Source organism: Gobius niger (genome assembly GCF_951799975.1).
Source record: "Gobius niger genome assembly, chromosome: 11".
Classification (NCBI taxonomy): domain Eukaryota; kingdom Metazoa; phylum Chordata; class Actinopteri; order Gobiiformes; family Gobiidae; genus Gobius; species Gobius niger.
Window position 1 is genome coordinate 26,099,861 of NC_136862.1, and position 21,210 is coordinate 26,121,070.

General features: G+C 41.8%; 1 protein-coding gene across 1 annotated transcript in view; it reads left to right on the forward strand.

Annotated features, from left to right (window-relative positions):
• The first annotated feature begins 3,560 nt into the window (after positions 1 to 3,560).
• pdlim4 (PDZ and LIM domain 4) overlaps positions 3,561 to 21,210 on the forward strand; it is a 53,548-nt gene continuing 35,898 nt past the window's right edge. Inside the window, exons 1-2 of the mRNA XM_079565995.1 lie at positions 3,561 to 3,947; positions 15,503 to 15,654. Coding sequence (XP_079422121.1) covers positions 3,831 to 3,947; positions 15,503 to 15,654 — 269 coding nt within the window. The 5' untranslated portion in view covers positions 3,561 to 3,830. The remainder of the gene's footprint in view (positions 3,948 to 15,502; positions 15,655 to 21,210) is intronic.

Consider the following 21,210-nt stretch of genomic DNA (forward strand, 5'->3'; position numbering starts at 1 on the left):
CTAGGTCCGGCAAGAAGTGGAGTTGATCACGTATCATGAAGTCTGTGTTAAGTGACTCTTTTTGACGCAACATCTGTGCAATATCCTCCAGATTGAGAAACAGGTCCGTTTGTTTCTATGGGAGGATATTCGGGGAATGTCTGGTAGCAACGGTCGCTATGAGGTATGATTGGACAATGACCGTTTTGAGGCGGTGTTTTGTGAAAGGTCAGTTAAATCTTCAGCAATCTTCAGTCTGTAACACTGATCAAGTTTGCGGATCACACCAAACCTCATCGGGCTCACCGCATCTGCCTACAGGAGGGAGGTGGACCGGCTGGTGTCCTGGTACGATGGAGATGATGGTGAGCTTGAGGAAAGTCACTGCACCACTGTTGACCCTTGTCACTACGGACAAGAACTGTTTTACCCTCTGTCCATGGGCAGAAGGCTACGGACTAGAACCTCCTGGCACAAGAACAGCTTTTCTCCATCTGCCATCAGACTCATAACTCACTAAATAACTCTGTGTTAGACTCACAAACACAAAATGACTTTGGCACTACTATTGAGGCTCCACGTTTATAGCAGCTATTTTATTGCATTTTATCCACCAATCTCCTTTGCTTTGGTTTGTAATATGTCTTGTGTATTAAGTGTGTTAGCTATTCTTATTTTATCTTGTTTTTCAGTTGAGTTCATAAAGTAAACAAATGAATGAATGGAACTTTTCTTGAGACATACACGTCACTCATTGGTAAAGTTGTTCTGTCTTGCCGGATGTGTTACAATATGACAGACGTATCATCGCATTTAAACTGGCGTGATCGACCTCAATCAAACAAGCCCTCACTGATCCGCTCTGACGTGGACATCTGATACTCACCGTCTGACATCACCAGAGTAGAGAGTGGAGTGGGTTACTCAAAGGCCCGAAGCCATCGGAGAAGGCAGGTTCCCAGGAATGTCTCTATGAGCTCATCCAAAACATCACACATTGGAGACCAGCGTGAGTCACTCTGCTGAGTGTCTGGGGAGGTGTCTGGGGAGAGGGAAGAGTCAAGAAGTGGGGCAGTGGATACAGGGAGGGTCCCCCCCCCCTACACGTGCAGTGACACACATGATCTTTGTGAGGGATCTATTTAGGTCATGTGAGCTTTGGGGATTTAGGGCTAGTATATTGTGGCGCTTGGGTCAGCCTCGGAGCCGGGTAGAGCTTTGTTACATTTTCATCATTGTAGAGAAGTAACTTTGTGAAGTAACGGCGTCAATGCTCTTACTTACCCATTCTCCACCCTCTGTTGACAAATAAACAGGTGTAAAATATGTTTTTCTTGTACTTTTTGTTTCGACTTACATCATTTCACAGTTCCACAGTGTTTGGGAATTTCAGTGATTATTTGAATGACTACTTTATACTTCTAATTGAATAATAATTTCTAAGTCTTAAAGGAACAGGCCATTCTTTTTACATCCTGAGATATGTTCTTGCTTGAGCTTAGACGCGTTGATTCGTACTTGTCTGGTCTTTGTGCGGGCCCTCAGTCACGCAAAAAGACCAAAGATGTCGTTAGCATTTGGCCTCTCCAAGCATATTCCTATAGCTCCAAACGGGGTGAAGTTAGAAACGACCAAGCTCTTCCACGGGCACAAAGACCAGAAAGGTACGTATCAACTCGTCTAAGCTCAGGTAAGAACATATCTCAGCATTGGAAAAACGGTGGCCTGTTCCTTTTAAGGTAAATATTTCGACATACCCACTTCTAGTCAGCTCTAGTGCTACAAGTCATAGGAAGTCATGCATTTTTCTGTAGGCTGTAAAGAGACATTGAACTTTTTGCTCACGAGCCCGGCACAGTCAATAGTAAACTACAGACCTCCTAAAATACATTCATTTTTTTTCTTATTGTTTTGGGATGTCGACTCCATCTCAATTTCTCGAAGCCTGGAACTGTTTCAAAAACCATGAGTACTTCGAGAGCTGGGGGTCGAAAGGTTTTTCAAAGTTGCTTCACAAAGGCTTTCTACACTACTTGCTTGATGAGTCAAAAGCAAGGATAAAAACCTTTGTGCCGATATTTCAAGTGCTTTTCTTTGTTGGAATAAAGGTAAAAACAAACACCTTGGCTTTAACACAGTAGTATTTCTGTTCAGATGATCTTTTCACACTTTATCTGAGCTTTACACAAGTAGAACCTTTGCATCATCGGCCAGGTCATATCGGAACATAACTAAGAGATGGATCTTAAAGGAATAGACCATACTGAGATATGTTCTTGCCACAGAGCAGTTAAGTGAAGACATTACTGTGCAGAGTCGAAGTGCTCCTAAGGTGTTATTACGCTTTACAATATAGTTCCCCCTACTACTTTAAATAGGGGAAACGTGGAAGAGCTTGGTCGCTTCTAACTTCACCCCCATGTGGCCCCATAGAGGAGAGGAGGAGAGGCTAAATGCTAACAACATCTTTGGTGTTTTTGCGTGACTGAGGGCACGCACAAAGACCAAACAAGTTTGCATCAACTCGTCTAAGCTCAGGTAAGAACATATCTCAGTATGTAAAAACCGTGGCCTGTTCCTTTAAAGCCACACCGCGTAGAATTTTACCCAAAAAATAAAATTGAAATACAAGCTTTTATTTTATGACAGATATTTTCAGCATTGGAAAAATACCTCATGAATTTGATTTTAACATGTGATTTTGCTGTGAGAGGCTCAGCTCTCCTCAGACATGACAGAAACTTTACCGGGAGTGGGGACGTCTCCAGATCGTTTCCAGGGAGATGGGACTAAAGTCAGCAGAATTTGAGATTTAAACAGGTTAGGTTCCCATACAAATTCATTCTTTGATTACTCACTGCAGTAATAGCATTTTCTGTGTTGAGCTGGTGAGTAGGGGCATGTTTTGTACCGATGGCAACAGTATAGTCCGAAATGTTACGCAGTGTCCCTTTAACTGAACTACATTTTTGCCCAAACTGTGGGTACATTCAAACCAGAGAAATACCAAACTTAAATCTCTCTCATAAAACGAATAATATCTAAAATTGTAGATGTCCCTGGGACCTTGACAAGCACCGAAGCCCAAGTCCCCACCTAGAACCCCTGCTAAACTATGATGCGGTTACAAAGTCCAGTCCATTGATTCTCCACGTTGACAACCTTTGAAACCTTTAAGTGAACTGAAAACCAAAGCAAGGTATGAAAAAATAAGCTACTGCACAACACGCTGAACCAAAATGACAACCGAAACAGCGAAAGTATTTGCAAGCTTGTATCTAAAATGACCGAGGTGGGCTTTCCTTTATGACGCCTGTCGTGTGGAATTATCCGCTGTGGCGCTCCACTCTCTCCCAGTTCACATTTCCGAGCAGCAGCAGCAGCAGCAGTGGGTCTCTCTCTCTCTGCGGTGCTTTGGCTCTCCTCCACGGGACACCCCACCACCACCACTACCACCACCACCAACGCCACCACGCACCACCACCCACCTCCCCCGCTCCGCTCTGCGCCCTCCTCCCTCCCCGCTTCTCTCCTCTTCCCTCTGGCGCACTGACATTAAAAAAAAAAGAAAGAAAGAAGGGGGCCGGGACAGAGGACAACCAGTCTCCCACGTCAAATGCGTCAGAGGCGGCTTCGTTTATTTAAACCTGAATCAAGACCGGTGCAAAGTTTTCTCAGCCGGCACAGCGTTGCCTAGTAGCAGCTTCTTTGGCGAAGGGACTATCACATTGTTTGTTGTTTGTTGTTTTTGTTTTTACGCACGCAAATTTGAGAGGCACTGGACGCTTTGCCTTCACCAACATCTGCGCCTGTCATCCCCGCACTGTACTGTCTCCATCTGAACGCGATACATGCCCAACAACAACAACAACAACATGCCCCAGACCGTGACGCTGATGGGACCCTCTCCTTGGGGGTTTCGACTCGTGGGAGGACGGGACTTCAGCACGCCTCTGACCGTCTCCAGGGTAGGTCGCAACACCGCTGAGTGCCGTTTCATTCATTGGACCTTGACAGGGTGAAAGGCGCCGTGGAGTGGGCACCTTTGGCGAGGCGTTTTACGTATTTCTGTCTGCTTTTAAGTAACAAGGTTAGATGGTATCCACGTGGTGCTAGTTTGCTGTCAAAATGTGTCAAGTTTTTTTCCTGAATAAAGTGGACTTTCGAGTTTTACGCACGGAGTCTACGCAATTAACGAACTCCACTGTTGATTTGAATAAACAAAGCTCTGTGTAAATGGCCTATCAGTTTGGCAGGCTATCTTCACTGATAGGCTATGACTTGATGACTTGTCACAAATTCACAATTGACATGTAAAATGAAAAAAGTTCCATGGAAATGATATACTGTATGGTCATTAGATCATTCTGTGAGAATTTTCTGTTTTTTTGGGCAAAGGAATCACATTCCTCTGGAGAGTCACCTATTATAGCACCTTCATATTCAGAAAGGCTTCTTCTCACACATAATTGAAATAAAAGCCATGCCTGGACTAATATGACTGTATAACTTTGGCTTATTAAACTGTAGTTGCAGCAGTATACTGTATGTATCAAGCAGGGAAAGTGCACTAACACTGGTCTGAAATGATAGTCTTCTCCAGTGTTTCCCAACCTGAGACCATTGGATTTATGCCAGCAAGCACAAAGCAGTGGGTGCACAGCAGTGGAATTATTTCAGAATGGTGGGACTGAATACTATTTGACTTCTTAATAGCAAATTTAATGACATTATGTGTAATGCTTTTGTTGAATGATGACAGATGTCATTCAGTGGCTACTTTCTACAACTCTTGAGTTAGAGGGTAAACACTGCGGCAAAAATCGGGAAAAGTCGGGAATCTTTGGTCAACTCTGCCAATTTTTAATCAACAAAATATTTAAATGGTCCAACCTCTATTACTCCTTTGAAAACTTGCCGCACCGCTTTCCTTCAGCCCCCGGGCTGATTTTCCATCTTCATAAAATGCTACTTCAAACTAATCCCTGTGCTTTACAACACTATTAACACCAGTAAACAGCAAGTACAGGACATGGCTAACAATATGCCATACACTGCGGTTTCTATGTCCAAATCTCCACATAAACATTTCTGTCCCTGTGAATTTTAAATATGAGTCGAGTCGAAAGTGTTGGCAGCGGATAGCAGTAGCCAATATAGTTCACGCAGTCCAGGGTAAACACCGGGCGTTCGAGCTCGAGGGGCAGAGAAGAGAGAGAGAGAGAGAGACATTTGTTTTTCATTGGAGACGCTGAGGGAAACCAGGTGTTGCTCTCAGCTGTGGAGCCCGACCGCCACCATCCACTAAACTGGCTTTTAACTGCAGTCACTTCAAAACCAGAGCTGTAATTTATAGATTCATGGGTGTAGAGAAGTGGACAATGCACTAAGAGGTCACTAGATGTCAGCTTTGGTGCTAAGGCTACCGCTAAATACTCCCTTGAAGGCCGGTGATGCAATGGTGAAACAGCAGTGAGTCAGTGCTAGTCACAGCTGAGTCGGGTATGAAGCAGCATTACCTCTTTGCATAGCCTTGGTGATCAGGTTATTGTTTGTCTGCTGGTTTAGCATTGTTTGCTGTTTGTTTGGGAATGACTGAAAGGAAGTCGTGGGTTTGATTCCCAGGCCATGTGAGCCTGAATGGAGTCCGCATGTCGTCCCTGCATGTGAGTGCTGTGGTATCCCCAACAACAACCCCCCAAAAAACATGCATGAAGGGCAGAGTTGGTGTGAAAAAAGTAAATCTACAAAGTTTTTTTGTTGAGAACTTTTAAAGCAGTACTAAGTAACGTGTTTACCGTAATAAATCCTTTCCGTAGTCCCTGTGGGGGTAATACAAGTGTTTATGGGATGATTGGAGGGTCTTTCATCTCCCCCTGATGTCTCTGACCAGAAAACCATGTTTGCAACTTGACTGCCACCGGTCCGGAGAAAGCAATACACACTAATGGAATCACGAAGAAGGTAGCATGCTAACAGGCAAAGCTAACTGCGGGCTAACGTCACTTTAAACAGTATTTACAGCCAAGTTTGAGTAAAAAAAATATTTCCATTGTATAATTGGATGCACAGTAACCCTCTCTCCCTTCACCGTTCCTGTCAGTGTAGTATTTACTCTCCAAGACAATTAATAAGTAAAAAAAATCGTAACTTGCTACGACACCTGCAGTTGCGCTTATGGCCTCTAGGGGGAAGAGTTACTTAGTGCTGCTTTAATGCTTTCTAAAAAGTGCCCCAAAGTAAAAAGCAAGTTGGCTGATTTTTTTCATCTTAAAGTTGGGGTTGCATGGTCATTTTTTTCAATAGAAGCTCCAAGCTGTAAACGGGCTTGAAACGTTTATATAAACAATTTAGTTGAACAATTTGGACATGCAGGAGGGATTGTGAGAGCTAGAAATGAGTTTGGGCCAAAAAAAAAAAAAAGCTCCACAACTGTTCTGAAGTTTGCCTCTTACAGCTTACACCTGATTTTTCCTGCACATATGAAGACAACAAAAAGTATTAAGTATACCTACCTTAAAGCAGAACTATGTAACTCTTGCCCCTAGAGGCCATAAGCGCCACAGCAGGTGTCGTGGCATGTTAAGTTTTCTTTCTCATTAATTGCTCATGACAGTAAATACAACACTAAGAAAAGACAAAGGGTAAGAGCGATATAGTATTGTGCCGTAGCCCAATTAAACAATGGGGATATTACTTGGTTGTACAGCTAAAGTGGCTAAACCGCCACATTTAGCTTTGCCCGTTAGCTTGTTAGCTTCTTCTGATCGTGATGAACCAAATAGCAACGTTTTGCAAAATGTTCATCAACAAACTGAAAGCTGTAGACAGAATACAATCCGGACTTGCCTGATTTTGTGAACAACCAAGAGCAGTGATAGAGATGTTTTCTATTAGTGTGTATTGGGGCCGCCGAGTCGTAGGCAGGAAAAGTCGCAAGTGTGGTTTTCTGGCCAGAGACAACAGGGGGAGATGAAAGATCCCCCAATCATCCCATTAACACTTGCATCACCCTCAGAGAGACTACGAAAAGGATTTATTAAGGTTAAAAAGTCACATCGTTCTGCTTTAAGTCACAGCAAGCTTTTACTTTACTCATTCTTCTCTTAATGTGAGCACAGACTGTCAATCTGCAAGCACTGCAGTTCGTCTGTAAATATTGCATGAGCTTTCTCAATCAAATTACGTCTGCCTTCTGTGCTGTTTTGCTGAGTAAGACAACTTATTGAGAGAATTGAGACAGAAAGGGTGTGACGAATCCACTTCCACTTTACCAGATAGTGTGCAGACAACTGACCGCACTTCATATTGTAAAACCGCATTTCCATCATTAGTAATCAACTGGGGCTTTGTGTTTTGGACGCTGCTCTCAGTTTTGGATGCACCAGCGGCACTCCATCCACTCTTGCCGTGTCTGCTGCTATTGTAAAAGCACCATTTACTCTTGGAGCGGCTGCTGCGTTGGACAGAGCCTCGCATTTCTCTCTGATTACCACATAAACGAAATTAATTACACGATGCGCTTCAGAGGTAGCAGTAAAAGCAGTTTACATTGATTAGCTCATTGTTGACATAAATAAATCCAAAAGTTGGCTCGCGCACTGAGGGGAAGCAGCTGGGAGGACTCTTGCATAGTTAGCGAAATATGTAGCATCACAAACAGACACATTCTTCTTGCTTTTTCTTGTCTCTTGTTTTTTTCTTCTTCTTTTGCTCTAAATTTTACTGTCAAGTTGACGTCAGAGCCTCCGGAAACAAGTTTTAAAAAAAAAAAAGAAAAGAAAAAAACTTCCCCTCCCATGCCAAACACAGTCATTATCTCACTATGGGAGCCAATTGTTCTGATTCATAGAGAAATAAGTCAAAATTAGCTTCAGGAAGTAGTCACGGACAGCTATTGTGGGAAGCAGTTAGTCCCGTGGGATTGTGTATAATGTAATTTAGTGCTGAGGTTACACTGGAGTATCACCTACCGTTGTAATTTATCACTTGCTCGCCGCATTTTTGTTTCGCGGTCGGTGCCCAAGACGGCTATAACAATGTGTAGAACCTCTCCGAAAAAGATGTATGGCCAATGCAGCAGCACTGTGTCAAAAAGACAATACACTTTGTTGGTTTTGTGCAGTAACATCTTGGCCCTACATGTCTCCAGAGAAGTTCAAACCGTTAACTGTTCAGGGCAAAGCTTTTGGTTTGAGATGTGTGTTTTTGTTGTTTTTTCATCCTCACTTACGTCTCGTTTTTCGTCACTTTTTTCAGGAAGCTGTTAGATTTGGGTAATGCCTGGATACCTGGATAATAACTGGAGAGAATGTGCTTGTGTGTGTGGGGGTTAAGAGGTTAAAAACAGTGATTTAAAAGATTAAAGAACTGAAAAAATGTATGTGTTTTGATGTTATGGGCTCCATACTGTTGCAGACGAGAGGTTTTCCATGCCATTATTTCACTGCAAGTACCACCCCAAAAAAAAAATCTAAACCATTTCTGACAAAAAGAGTTACACGAGTTTTCAAAGGAGAATGAAAGCGTGAACAACTCGAAGTGCTGTGCCACCTGCGTTGTACGTACCACCGGTTCACAATTAGAAAACAGCACTTACAGCATGCGTCAAGGGCAGTAAACCAGCACAAACAGGCCCGCAAAGTGGTGATAATAAATTGGCCCCGCGGCGCCTATTATGACTTGGCTGGGAGCGCACTTCGGCTTCACTGAACATTTGCCACAGAGCTGCTCACGTCTTAGCAGTTCCGAATGTCACTGGGTCCAGAAGTGCGAGAGAAAAAAGGAAGCTAGTAAATCTGACTGATTTAACGCGCAAAGTATTTAGAGAGGATGTGTTGGATAAGCCAGCTGTGCCTAAAGACTTTGGTATATTAGTGTTAAAATGGTGTCCGGGGCAGGAGGTGACGCAGTGAGGGCTGCCCGAGCTGCCAATGTGCAAACACTGGGCGGCGGACAGGAATTTACAATGTGCTGATGGGCAAACACAGCCCATCACCAAAGGCAATCATTTATTTTGACAAGATTTCGGCGGATGATCATTCATCCATCATTAAGACCCATAAACACTGTCTAAACCAGAAGAAAAAAAAAACTGCAGTTTGAGAGACACTAATTGCCTGTTTTTGTTATCCCAGGACAGCCTAAGTTATGAGAATTCATCCCATTACTTGTCATTTGTCACACTACACCTGCAAGCTCTCCCCGGTCGCCCATTTTCCCTTGGACTGGAATTTCAGGAATTTCTTCGGGTCACATTGGGAGACTCTGGATAAAATCTTACGTTCTCATAAAGTTAAATGCTTTCACTTCTAAGTAATGTCTAATGCAGTACTGATCTTCCAAAATGCATTGAGCTGTGTGCTCAATAATGTGGACTGTCCTCTCTAAACAAAACAAAAAAAGCAAAAATAGTAAACCCAGTGATGATAGATGTCATTATGGAAGACTGTAAGTACCAAGTCGCATCATCAAGTGAATTTTACAGTTTTGTTTTCTTTCTTTTATAGATTCATATTTGGCACGTTGCGTCTTCCTATTTGCATTCACTGAACCCAGTGTCCCTCTTAACCTCTAATCTCAGACCACATGCCAGAGTTCCTCGCATGTGAGCTAGCTCAGTCCTAGAGCAGCTCCTTTGCTAACGCTACATGTTATAATTGCTAGCTAGGGGACGGTTAGCGCGGGAGCACTTTGCTGCAGGGCTAGAATTAAGCTCGGCGTGAGAAGCTTGTCAACAACAAATTGAGGAAAAGTGAGCAGATGTCTTTTTCCTGAAGTATTTCCTGTTGTGAGTGGATGAAGACAGGGAGTTTATGGGGGCTCTGAAAGACAAGTGACCGGACAGGTTCTTGGAAGAGACCAGGCCTCCTGTCCCTGGGCTCGAGTATTGCTAACTGTCAAGGACAAAGCCCAGAGATGGAGGACTGTCACTACAATGTCAAATATTTGTGCAATGATCTTTTCAATACATCGGTTTTATACAGTTAACCTGTTAAGCCCAGGGTTTCATTATTTTAGTCTCAGAGCTTGGATATTGGCGTTTGGTCACATTTAAGCCCAATCCACACTGAGTTACTATGATTTGATTGGTTGCAGAGATACACTGTAGGTCAGACATTAACATGATGCTAAAGAGTTAGCTTTATTTTCAGTAAAAAGGCTGCGGCCTCATTGCTCTTCAGTCACAGACTGACAAGTGAAGAAGGAAGTCATGGAGATGCTGCGTTAGAACTCTACACTTCTGCTCTATGTAACAATAAAGATTTAAATTCCAGTATTCCTTAGTAATAGGTGTGAACATACTGAATTTTTGATTAAAATGTTAATTATTAATTACTCTCATTCTAAAAAAAACCTAGTATCTGCTGTAGTGTCATGTTTGTCACAGTTCTTCTGAGTCGTGGTGTAGCAGGACTTGGACACAGTTACTATAGTAACTATATTCTCCAAAGTAAAAGTACATCTACCACAGTCCTGTCCACATCTGTCATGGTCCACCATGACCCACCACGACTCAGAGGAACTGGGACACACATGACTCTCCAGCAGCTACAAATGACATGTTTTTTTGTTTTGTTTTTAGAATGAGAGTAAATAATATTTTCACATATTTTTCTTTCTGGAATTGTAGTAATAATTTTCCATATATTATATGTTTTTATTACATATTACAGTTTCAGAATATGATATAAGTGTTACATCCAGCAGAAGTCTGCAGTTCTGTCTAAAGCAGAATCTCCATGACTTCCTTCTTCACTTCTCAGTCTGTGACTGAAGAGCAATAATAACTCGGCCTTTTTCCTGGAAATTAAGAGCACATTGTATTTAGTGTCATGTTGCTGTCACTCATGGTGTCAGAACTAAAGTCTTACTTTGAAGAAAGTAAATTTACATTTACATTGAGAAGGTTGGAAGGGCGCCCCCTTGGCTGGACCAAAACTGCCCCCAGATCAGAGGCCTCTACGGTTTAAGAGGTTAAAGAATACACACACAAAAAGACAAATTCATTATCATTCAAAGGCTTCCAGTGATGTCCAAATGCCGATTGACATGGACATTCTCTCGACTGCTGACTGGGATTAGCCCCACATGAAATCAATATCAACCGTTATTGGTCTTGGCTCATTCACAAAGCCTTGTATTGTTTTCATATTGTTATCCCTGACACCAGCGGCTCTAAACAAGGTGTCACTGAGGTCATTACCATGGCTTTTATCTACAATAACATACAAACAAAGGCGGCGGACGGGTTGCCCGATATTATTTTCCCTGTTGCTTCAGAGGTGTGACTCCTGCACTGTGTAAGCCCCAGAGGAATTCCTCCCATAATAAGAGTAACAAATTGAGCTCTGAATGGAAAGAATGCATTCTTCTTGCTACATCGGCGGAAATAGGTTCTCATTTCATTACAGACTGTTCTAGGAAGGCTCAATTAAAAGACAATATCTAGCAGGATTTGGGACATTGTCCAAAATCAAAAACAAAGAAACATCAGTGTGACAAACAAAATATTTCCTTTTTGAAATAATATTCTCAAGCCTGGAAAGAATGTATCCTTTTTCAATTAAATAGTTTCATTAATGTGAATAGCCTCAGTGTCGTAAGCTGGTCCTTGTGCCAGACTTAGAGATCGGACATTATGCTTTTGGAAGGTATTTTTTGATATTAGACTTTTTTTGTTTAGAAAATGCAATATTGATATGAAAAAAATAATGAAACAAAACTGAAACAAAATATCCATTAGTTTCTCTTACGGATTTCCAAGTGATTCTCCTATAAGCTCCTCCCATTCTGCCTTTTCTTAGCAGTGCTGCTGTTTCAATGAAGAAGAAAGATATAGAAATAGACCGACGGCCTCATGTGGCTGTAGTGAAGCTATGGCGAGAGCTTTTGACTTTTAACTCTGCAAAGAAAGGGTTAAGCTTCGGAAGAAATTGAGAGGTGAGGAAAACATTTACTGGATACATAGGAACCCAGGAAAAGCTTGGGAGCTGCCGCTGCAGCTAAGAATAGGCTCTGGGGAAGATTCAAAAATTACTCAAAGATGCGTGAGTGGGTCGAAATACAGCTCAATTTGACATTTTTTTGTTTGTTTCATTAATAACATTTTTATTTTCCCTTTAGTTTAAAGGGAAAACAGAAGTATTAATCTACCCCCTTCATATTTTACATTGCAAAGGTTGACTTGTGCAAAACATGTTTACGATAATGATTGCTTGTGCCGCTAACCTCTGGCTCGGAGCAGATCTGACTTGCAGACGGCAGCGGTCACAGGCTGTAAATTAGGATTCCTGATTCGAGCCACAAACTCAGGCTTTAGTGCCCTGTGGAGCGTGATCCTATGAGCCTTTGGTCTTTGCCTCCCCCCATTCACGTCCCGCGTGTTACTACTGGCCTTTATTGCCCGGCTAAGGTTGAACCAAGTCCGCATTGGTTTAAACTTGGTCACTACTGTATTTAAACTCATCTCAGTCCCTTTAAGATTCCGTTTGAAACGCCAAAATCACAGAGCTTTTAAAAGTTTAGACATGTAAATTACTAATAGCGACAGGCTATACTTAGGCCCATAGCTTTTAACATCTCAAAGTGAACATTATAATGAGCGCTTGTCAACTTGATAAGGATTACAAACGACTGCAAGGTCAGGCAGACAGATACATAGTACTCTATATGGAGATAAATGAGAGAAAATAGAGTTTGTTGAACGATTTAAGAGAGATAATGACAGATTGATTGTACAGAACAGTTGACTATGCGTTGAATTTATGAGTATCCTGGTAGTTGCTTTGTTGAAAGATGTACTTCATAGATATCACTTTGGTTTCACTCAGAAGGGGCTTCCCTTCGTCAGCTTATCATCAGTATTAAGCGTTATGTATATTATCAATCTAGTAGCAATAACCAATCATAAGGTAACAATTGAGTGTCTCCTATTTTTATCAGTATTAGCACCACAAGCTCCTGGATGATACATACATTGATGATAATTTTTTTAGAGAAGCCATATTGTGCAAATTTGACTCCTTTTTTTAGCTTTTGACCATAACATAACATTGTTCTCCCATCAAAATCCTTGTTGTAGTGTTTTGCTTCCTTCACGTGGCAGAACTCAATTTGCTTTGGTTGTTTCTTCTTCTACTCTAATTTGTATTTTCTAGATTTTGTTGCGTCATAGATGGATTACAAAACTCTCCTCCACATGTTTAAAGGCCATAATCCATCACCGGACAATTTCTGAGCAGATCTGCACTCAAAGTGTGTTCTTTGCGGCGTCATTGTTTTTGCTAGCATGTTGTTAGCCAGACGTCAAAGCGAGCTATTACTGGCCCAGTATCGCACTTCTCGTTTCTGACCTCAATCATTTCTCAACTATTGCCTGAAAACTTGTCCCATTTTCAACAATTTATGAAGAAGACATTCAAATAACTTGTTCCGCATATATTTGTCTACTAGTAGCTTTGATTTGTGCTAATATTGACAATCTCAGAGAAACAGAAAGGGAAAGGTCAACTTGATTTATTCAAAATATCCTGATCTGTTTTGTTCAGCGTAGTGGAAAGCGGGAAACCAATTATGATTGTACAAATATGACAGTAAAACAATCTGAATATTTCTTCCAAAAACACTGAGTGACACCGATTGCACACAGCTGTGGAAATCCTGGAAAAAACATTCCTAAAGCTAACATCAGTGAACTGGCCCTGGCTCGAACAGACACATTGAATCCAATAAAACTCATCCAACCACTTTTTCAACATTTTCCTCCTTTTTTTTTTTCACCATCTTGCAGCCACATATGGGGACCATTTTATCTTGCCTGACTTGGTTTTATATTTTGATTGTCTTTTTTTTTTTTTTCATGCTAACTCCCACCCGGGCCTGAAAAATCAAAGCAATGGGGGAAATGTGAATTGCCTCATGACATGTTTTTGAAGGTGAGACTTACCCAGTGGACTCAAACGGCCATGCAGCGCAATTAGAGACAAACCTGCGCTCTGTCAAAACCCCCGACACAGAAAATCCTTAAAGTGCATGTTTTACAAGCCCCATACAGCCGAAGACGGGAAACGGGGCTATATTCAGCAGATGTTTAATCTATAACATGACACAGAGGTGGTTTCAAGGTTCACCTGGAACGCATTGTGGGAGGTTTTTGTGGACGATCCACTTAAGATTTGATTCAGAGTTATAGCTTTAGTGAATTTGATTGTGGCCATGAAGCAAAAGTGTTGTAAAATGTGAAACTCTACATGCGAAAAGAATGTGCATTTGCATAGACAGCGCTTGCTAGTGACATACATGTACTTATGAACTGGAATGTTGGTGTCCTTGTTTTAACAGGGAATACTTCTATGATCTCTATGTTACTCTCCAAGAACCTCCTAAATTGAGTGTTGGCGATTGTTAACTCATTGACTGCCAGCCATTTTTGAAATCAGAGAGCTCCCCACTGCCAGAGGTTTTTCAGGATTTTGACTGTTTTTTCAAGACCCACAGAAAATTTAGGTTTAGGTCTATGTCAACACGAAACCCACCAAAAGAAAGATTAGATTCTCTTCTTTCATCAAAAAAAAGGTTGTTTGTACCTTTTTCCTTTCTGTAGTAATCGTCGGTAGAAAATAGATGAAATCACCCAAAATGCTGTTTTCTGACCAAAAAGCTGAGAAAACGAAAGAGCAATGCTGCCACCTAGTGACTCAATAAAAGAACTTGTAGTTATTTTATGAAGTCACTAGGTGGCAGCATCAGGCAGCACAAATAAGATTTAAACACCAGACATGCTCAAGGCTTTGCTGCAGCTGACGTCTATAGACGTCATTGGCAGTCAACGGTCGGATTTCAATTGACATCTATAGACGTCATTGGCAGTCAATGAGTTAAGAGAACAATGACAATTTTTACTTTAATGGGACTAGACCTACACTTTCCTGCAATGTCCTAATGTGTAGAATGAGCCCAGACATGCACATGCACAAGCTTAATATAGAAGGTGCAGTTACATGTATGACCTGAGGTGGCAGTAGTGAGAATAAAATGGCCAACTTGCATCTAGCCCCTTAAAAATGACTCATTTTTTTTAAAAGTCAAATTGATGTGTTTTTTCTCTCCAGTGAAAGATAACAAAGCCAGTGTTGACAAATGTTGTCAACTCAACAAAATGGTTCCTACCGCTTTACAAAGCCACAATCCACAGCGGGTGTCAAATGAATAAAACTGGTCCTAGTCCAATCGCAGATGGCCCCCACGCCTCCCTTTTGACCTCCTATCTCATTGTCAGCGGCTGTTGATCGAGCAAACCGAGAGTCCCGCCTCAGCTCGTTTTTCACAAATCAAACAGAAACACCGGCTTTTGTTGAAACGTGTTTGACTCTGGCGGCGGCATTTCCCCCTCCTTTATGCTCCGCCGTTTCTCTCGGTGACATTTTGACACCGGTTTGTAACGTGGTCTTTTCTTCTCCCGTCTCTTGTCTCCTCCTGGGCGTGTGTGTGCTCTGGTGCCTGGCATGAATGATATCTTTAGGTGACGGCGGGCAGTAAAGCGGCCCTGGGAGACCTGTGCGCGGGCGACACCATCCTGGCCATCAACGGAGAGAGCACGGAGAATATGACGCACATGGAGGCGCAGAACAGGATCAAGATGGCCATCAAACAGCTCGCGCTCAACATCTGCAGGTATCTTTTCTTAACTTAAGGCAATTTCTCTTCAAATCTAAACAAAATACATAAACAGACCGACTATACATAATAATACATAATGACATCACAAACACTTCCCCACTAACTATTGGCCAAGTCTCGTTCCCGACATAGTAACATGGTAATTTGACCAATCCCAGTGAAGTATGAACGATCAGAAGGAGATTAGCCATAGCTGTTGTTTCCTCTTTAAAGGAAACTAAAGATTCAGTGCACATGAGTAGTAATAAAATTGAAATCACGATCGAAACGATTCATATGTCGTCTTCTTATCTAGAGCCAACCACTTCTGAAAGTCACTATGATTGCTTAATGCAGGGGTACTTGGCAAAACCAACCTACCAAAGCCATTCCCTCATCAAAAACAGACCTGAAGTTGTGTTTGGTACCGTTACCGCATCTTTGAGTAATCATTGGATCTTCACTGGCATCTATTCTTAGCATTTCTTACTCTTGTTTTTTTTTTTTTTTACCGTACAAGGATTGTGTTTAGTAGCTGAGAAAGGTGGGTGTCTGAGGGGAGAAACACTGAAATGAAAAGTCCGCAGGCTGGTTATTGAATGGCAACAACAGACAGGTATCAGGAGATATAAATAGGAATGAGATGGGTTTTGCTGCTGGGAAAACATATTACCGTTTACATTTGTGTTCAATCCATCCCGCACCATTCATCCAGCTAGCCAATACCACTAATTTGAAACGTGCTCTAGACAAATAGCTCTTTCAAATGATACGTTTGAACCCAGTCTATCTTCACTATGGTTAATTTGATTTCCTATTTTTAAGGAAATGGTCCTGCCGGTCCAAGCAGAGCCCATGTGGCGCTGCATGGATGACACTATGAATCCCGCTGCCTTACTCTCAGTTCGTGGTTCGTTAGATGAGTTCATATGAGCTTTTTTTTTTTTTTTTTAACGGCTCGGGTCATTCACTGCTGGAACGCATCGTCTGTGTTTGGTTTATTCGTCTTGGCTCGGCCTGGTCTTGGGGGGAAGATGACAGCTTTATAACTCCATTCATTTCGTGTCTTCATAAATGAGGCCTGCGCACAGTGACTCAGCCTGACCTTTTCCGCCGGCCTTCGCACGTCCATAATGTTTTCTCTGCTTCATGAGACGGAAAAGCGAACTCCTATAAGACACCAGCATAACTTCATAAACAGTTGGATGGACGCATTAGTTAACTATCCATTTTCCCTGATCTGATAGCCTACAAAACAACAAAATAATTGGAGCCGCTCTCCTCTAGAAACATAGGAATTCCAACTGTGCCTGCACATAAGTGTAACGATTTATCTAAATAGCTAATGACAGTAGTTTAGATGGGGATAACCAAGGAAAAACTCAAATGTCATCCCCTTCCCACACACTTATTAAATAGATTCTTGGGCTTTTCCGAAGTACTGGAAAGTGCCGCGCAGAGATCTGTACTCCTGTAGCGTTTACTGTGGTTTGATGCACGCAGGCAGCTATCAAATGGTTTCCAAGCTCCTCTCCTTTTACGGCTAACATGGACTTTTCTCCCCATATTGGTTTGGACTCGGCCTCTCTCTGCAAATGCAGCGGAAAGTGCAACCACTGCCCGAACCATTTCAGATAACGGGGGATCCGCGCTCGCACATGCCCAAGCTCAAGGAAAGTGACGGGTGAATATTTTATTTTCCCCTTTTAGCTCCAGCATCCTCCCCCGAAAGGAAGAAGTCATCCATACATCAGGATCATAGCCAAGCGTTAAGTGGTTCGTCCGCATTGGGGTAGTAAATTTATTTAAGGATATGCGGACTTGCGGAGTGGCGCTCGGTGCAAAGGCCGTGAAATCTCCTTCGCAGCTGCAGCAAAAAGCCGCAGCGTCGCGTTTAATGTTCAGGCACGTGTTTTCTCATGTTTCAAGCAACGTGGAACCGTTTTATTTTTATCTGCGAAACATTCAAAGTTGCCAGAATCTCCGGGAGGGGTGTTCGATGGAGTAGAGATTGGCGAAGTAGAAATCTCCCTTGTCTTTGATCATTAAGAGCAAGACTAGTGCGCAAAGATCAAGACGTTTTCTCGGATTGCACACAACTGTTTTGTCAATAGGTCGCGTTCACATGGAATCACAACAAAACTGAGTTGGTGGGCAGCTAGGAACTCTTGGTAGCCGTCAAATATAAGTCCAAGCACAAAGTTCAAAGGACTGTCTCGTAGAGGTGTCCAAAAGTGGGGACAGTGTTCAAAGCGCTGTGCTCGATGTTGGTCGGATGAAAGGACTTCCAGGCTTAAGATGACTGTGGCAGGTTTGTGAATCCAATCACTTCCAAATAGTGAACAGGGAAAACATTTGTAGATTTTCTGTTGAAGATTTTCTCTCCAGAACTGTCCGTCTCCCATTGAGCTGTATCGGCCACTGCTCCAGCTGAAATTATGACATGACTTTCTCGGATGTCGTGAACGCAGCCTTCACGACACTGTTTCTGACACTTCTCTAAACACTTGATCTTTTTTCGTAGGGCCCAATTCACAAAGTACCGACCCCTTTGTTCAGAACTGCGCTTTCTTTTCGGAACGTGAACGTTTCTCAGATATACGGCATCTGGAAAGTGAAAGGGCAGCAAAGAGCGTAAACAACTAATCCTGAAGTGACCCGAAGATAGCTCAACTGCAGTATCTTGCATGGCTATCTTTCTCCGTTCCCTGCAGTAAACGCCCCAACTCAGAGCCCAAAGTTTTAGCCCGTGTCTGTGATGTGTCCGAGTTAGACATGTGCAGAATGTAAACACTGACTGTGGGAGGTTTGAACTGGAAAAGGCAGAGAGTTTCACCTTAAGAGAAAATGGGTCATTCAATACTTGGCCTCCTCATAGGACGACAGCAGCGATACATTTCACAATGAATGGTGTGTGGCAAAGGAATGGCAATCTACATTTTAGATAAAACCATACAAGGACTGAACCTAGATTGAACACGGGACTATAATCGGAAATTGTATACAGGAAAAGGTCATTAGCTACATTTAGACCAAATAAGTATAAAAATGTCATTTCACAATTTCGAAAAAGTCCAAATCAAACTGATACCGAACAGAAACCGTAGTATCAGTTTCTGTTTCTGTTTGAAGACCTATTTTCTTCAAACCACTGCTTTGAAGAAAATAGGTCATACAACGCATTTAACCATATGCTCCAAAAAGTCTTCCATAAAAAAGCGGGTAAATCATAAAACCAGCAAAGTAGAACAACAAGATCCAAAGTCTGAAGCTGCTGGACTGGCTCTTTCTCTCAGAAATCCAATGAGCTGTGAAAGCAGCACTGGAACGGGCCCGCGCTGCAGATTTTAATGAGTGGCCACATGGCTGTAATGATTTCTGTTTGGTGAAAAATGTCCGAGGCCTGTTAACCATTACCCAGACAATGGTTCCTGTCATGTTCAAGCTGTGAGGAGGAGATCGATGACGTGTTATTGATGAAAATAGCTGCAGGGTTTTGATTTTGTGGTTTGATTCTACATCTCGAGTTTAGAAGTCAAGGGGGGGCTTCTGCAAGGAATGAGATAAAATTGAGCTCATTAATGCAACATTGCCCAAACTTTTCTTTTGTTTTGTTGTTGAAATAACTCCAGTTATTTGCTGTTTTGTGAGATTCACCACAACAGTTTTGTGATAATCCTTTTCTTTTTAAATAAATAATAACGCACGCACAGCAATCACTTCTTTTTCACCGTTGTCCTTGAACAGTAATAATTTGCGCTCCTTTTAACAGCAATTTTCTATCACATTCATTTGATTGTTGTTTTTGTAGCTTTTGTTGAAATGCATATAAAAATAGAAGTTCTCTATCAAGTTTTCTCCACTCATAAAATGATCTGGAGGCATAGTCTTTCCAATCAGAGAACCAGGGTTACAGCGCAACCCAAATAATAAGTCGAATTATTATCATGTTTAAAAAAAATTATGATTATGGTGGCTGTGTCGCAAAAAAGGTTTTCATCTTTTTTATTCAACATGACTTACCCAATTTAACTGGTTATATCTGGTCACATCACAAGCTGGAGTTTTATAGGGGTTGAAGAGGGGTGAATTTCACTTGGTATAAGCTTCACGTCTCGGTTAAATGGCGTAGTTGTTCGTCTGGTCCGTGTTTATATTAAATTGATGTCTGCTAGTTATTGAACTGGCCTCCGATGGTATCAGATGACAATTAGTGATGAATAAAGTAGCCTATCTTTCTAATGTTATGTCATCCAATCTTGAATACATCATTTACCAATGAAAACTCCTTTACAACTGAGAACTCCATAAATATAGGGACTGTAGCTAAGTTGGTAAAGTTGTTGATCATACTATTCCAGCAATATTTAAGGCCTGACCGATCAATATTGATATGAAGGGGTTGGAAAATCCTATACCAGTTCCATAACCCTCATCATTCCAATGCTAACATCCACCTTGCTTCTGTATAAGACAGTTTTACATGATTGAAGAGCCCTTTCTTACAGATACAGATGAGTATTTTTTCGGGATACACATTACCCTTCAACTTCCTGAATGCCTGTCACATATTTGCCTCCAGTTGTTTTCACCCTGCACTCTACACAATATCCCCAAATCTATGGAGAGGAAGTTAAGCTGAAGACTTGTAATTTTGCATCACTGTTGACGGACAAATATGAGCCTACCAACCAAAATTATAGCTCGCAGCATGGCTGTATAACTCAAGTCTGTTTGTTTGCAACGACTCCGAATATAGCCCTTTTATATATCACCACTGTAATTCATAATTCCTATTAGAAGCAGGTTTAGCAGGGCTCTGGGGTCGAAGGCTCGTGTGAATGGGAGTTGGGGAGGCCTGGCAGCTGCAAATGTTTGTGGAGAAACAACAAACTTTATTTCTTTGACCCCGTGTGGTGTCATAAAGGAAACAAAACACATCGGCTCTGGTGAGTTTACTGCCCTAACGTTTTACAGGACCGGGGTTGCAAAGCATTAAGCGTTTAGGAAAGAAATGTGAAACGGGCAGGAGTCCTGTTGCAATAATAAGTAGCATTCGGACATGTACAGTACAGCACTGCAGATAAACAGTGAGCCTGTTAACTTCAATGGTATTTAGTGGTACTGTTCTTTACTCTTTTATAGTGTTTGGTTGTGTGTTACATTCTAAAGCAGGTTTGATTTTTCTCTAAATCTTTCTTACTAACAATAATACATCCAACTTTTGTTTTATGCTTTTCATAATTATGCTTTTCATAATTTGAAGATACGCTGCGTAACATTTCACCCAATAATATTACAAGTTTGTGTTAAAACATCACAAAAAACTGACCAAACAAATGTGTGTTTGCTCTATGTGGCTCATCTCACCACTTGAACTTGACCGGGAACGGGGACGTCTCCAGCTCGTCTCCATGGAGATGTTGACTGAAGGCAGCCAAAAAATTAGATTTTTTTGTAGGTTTTCTTACGTACTAGAAGCAGCCCATTAGGAGCATATTTTGTATTGGCAACAGTATAATCCAAAATGTTTCAATGTATTCCTTTAAAGAAAATGTTTTTAAAGCTGAT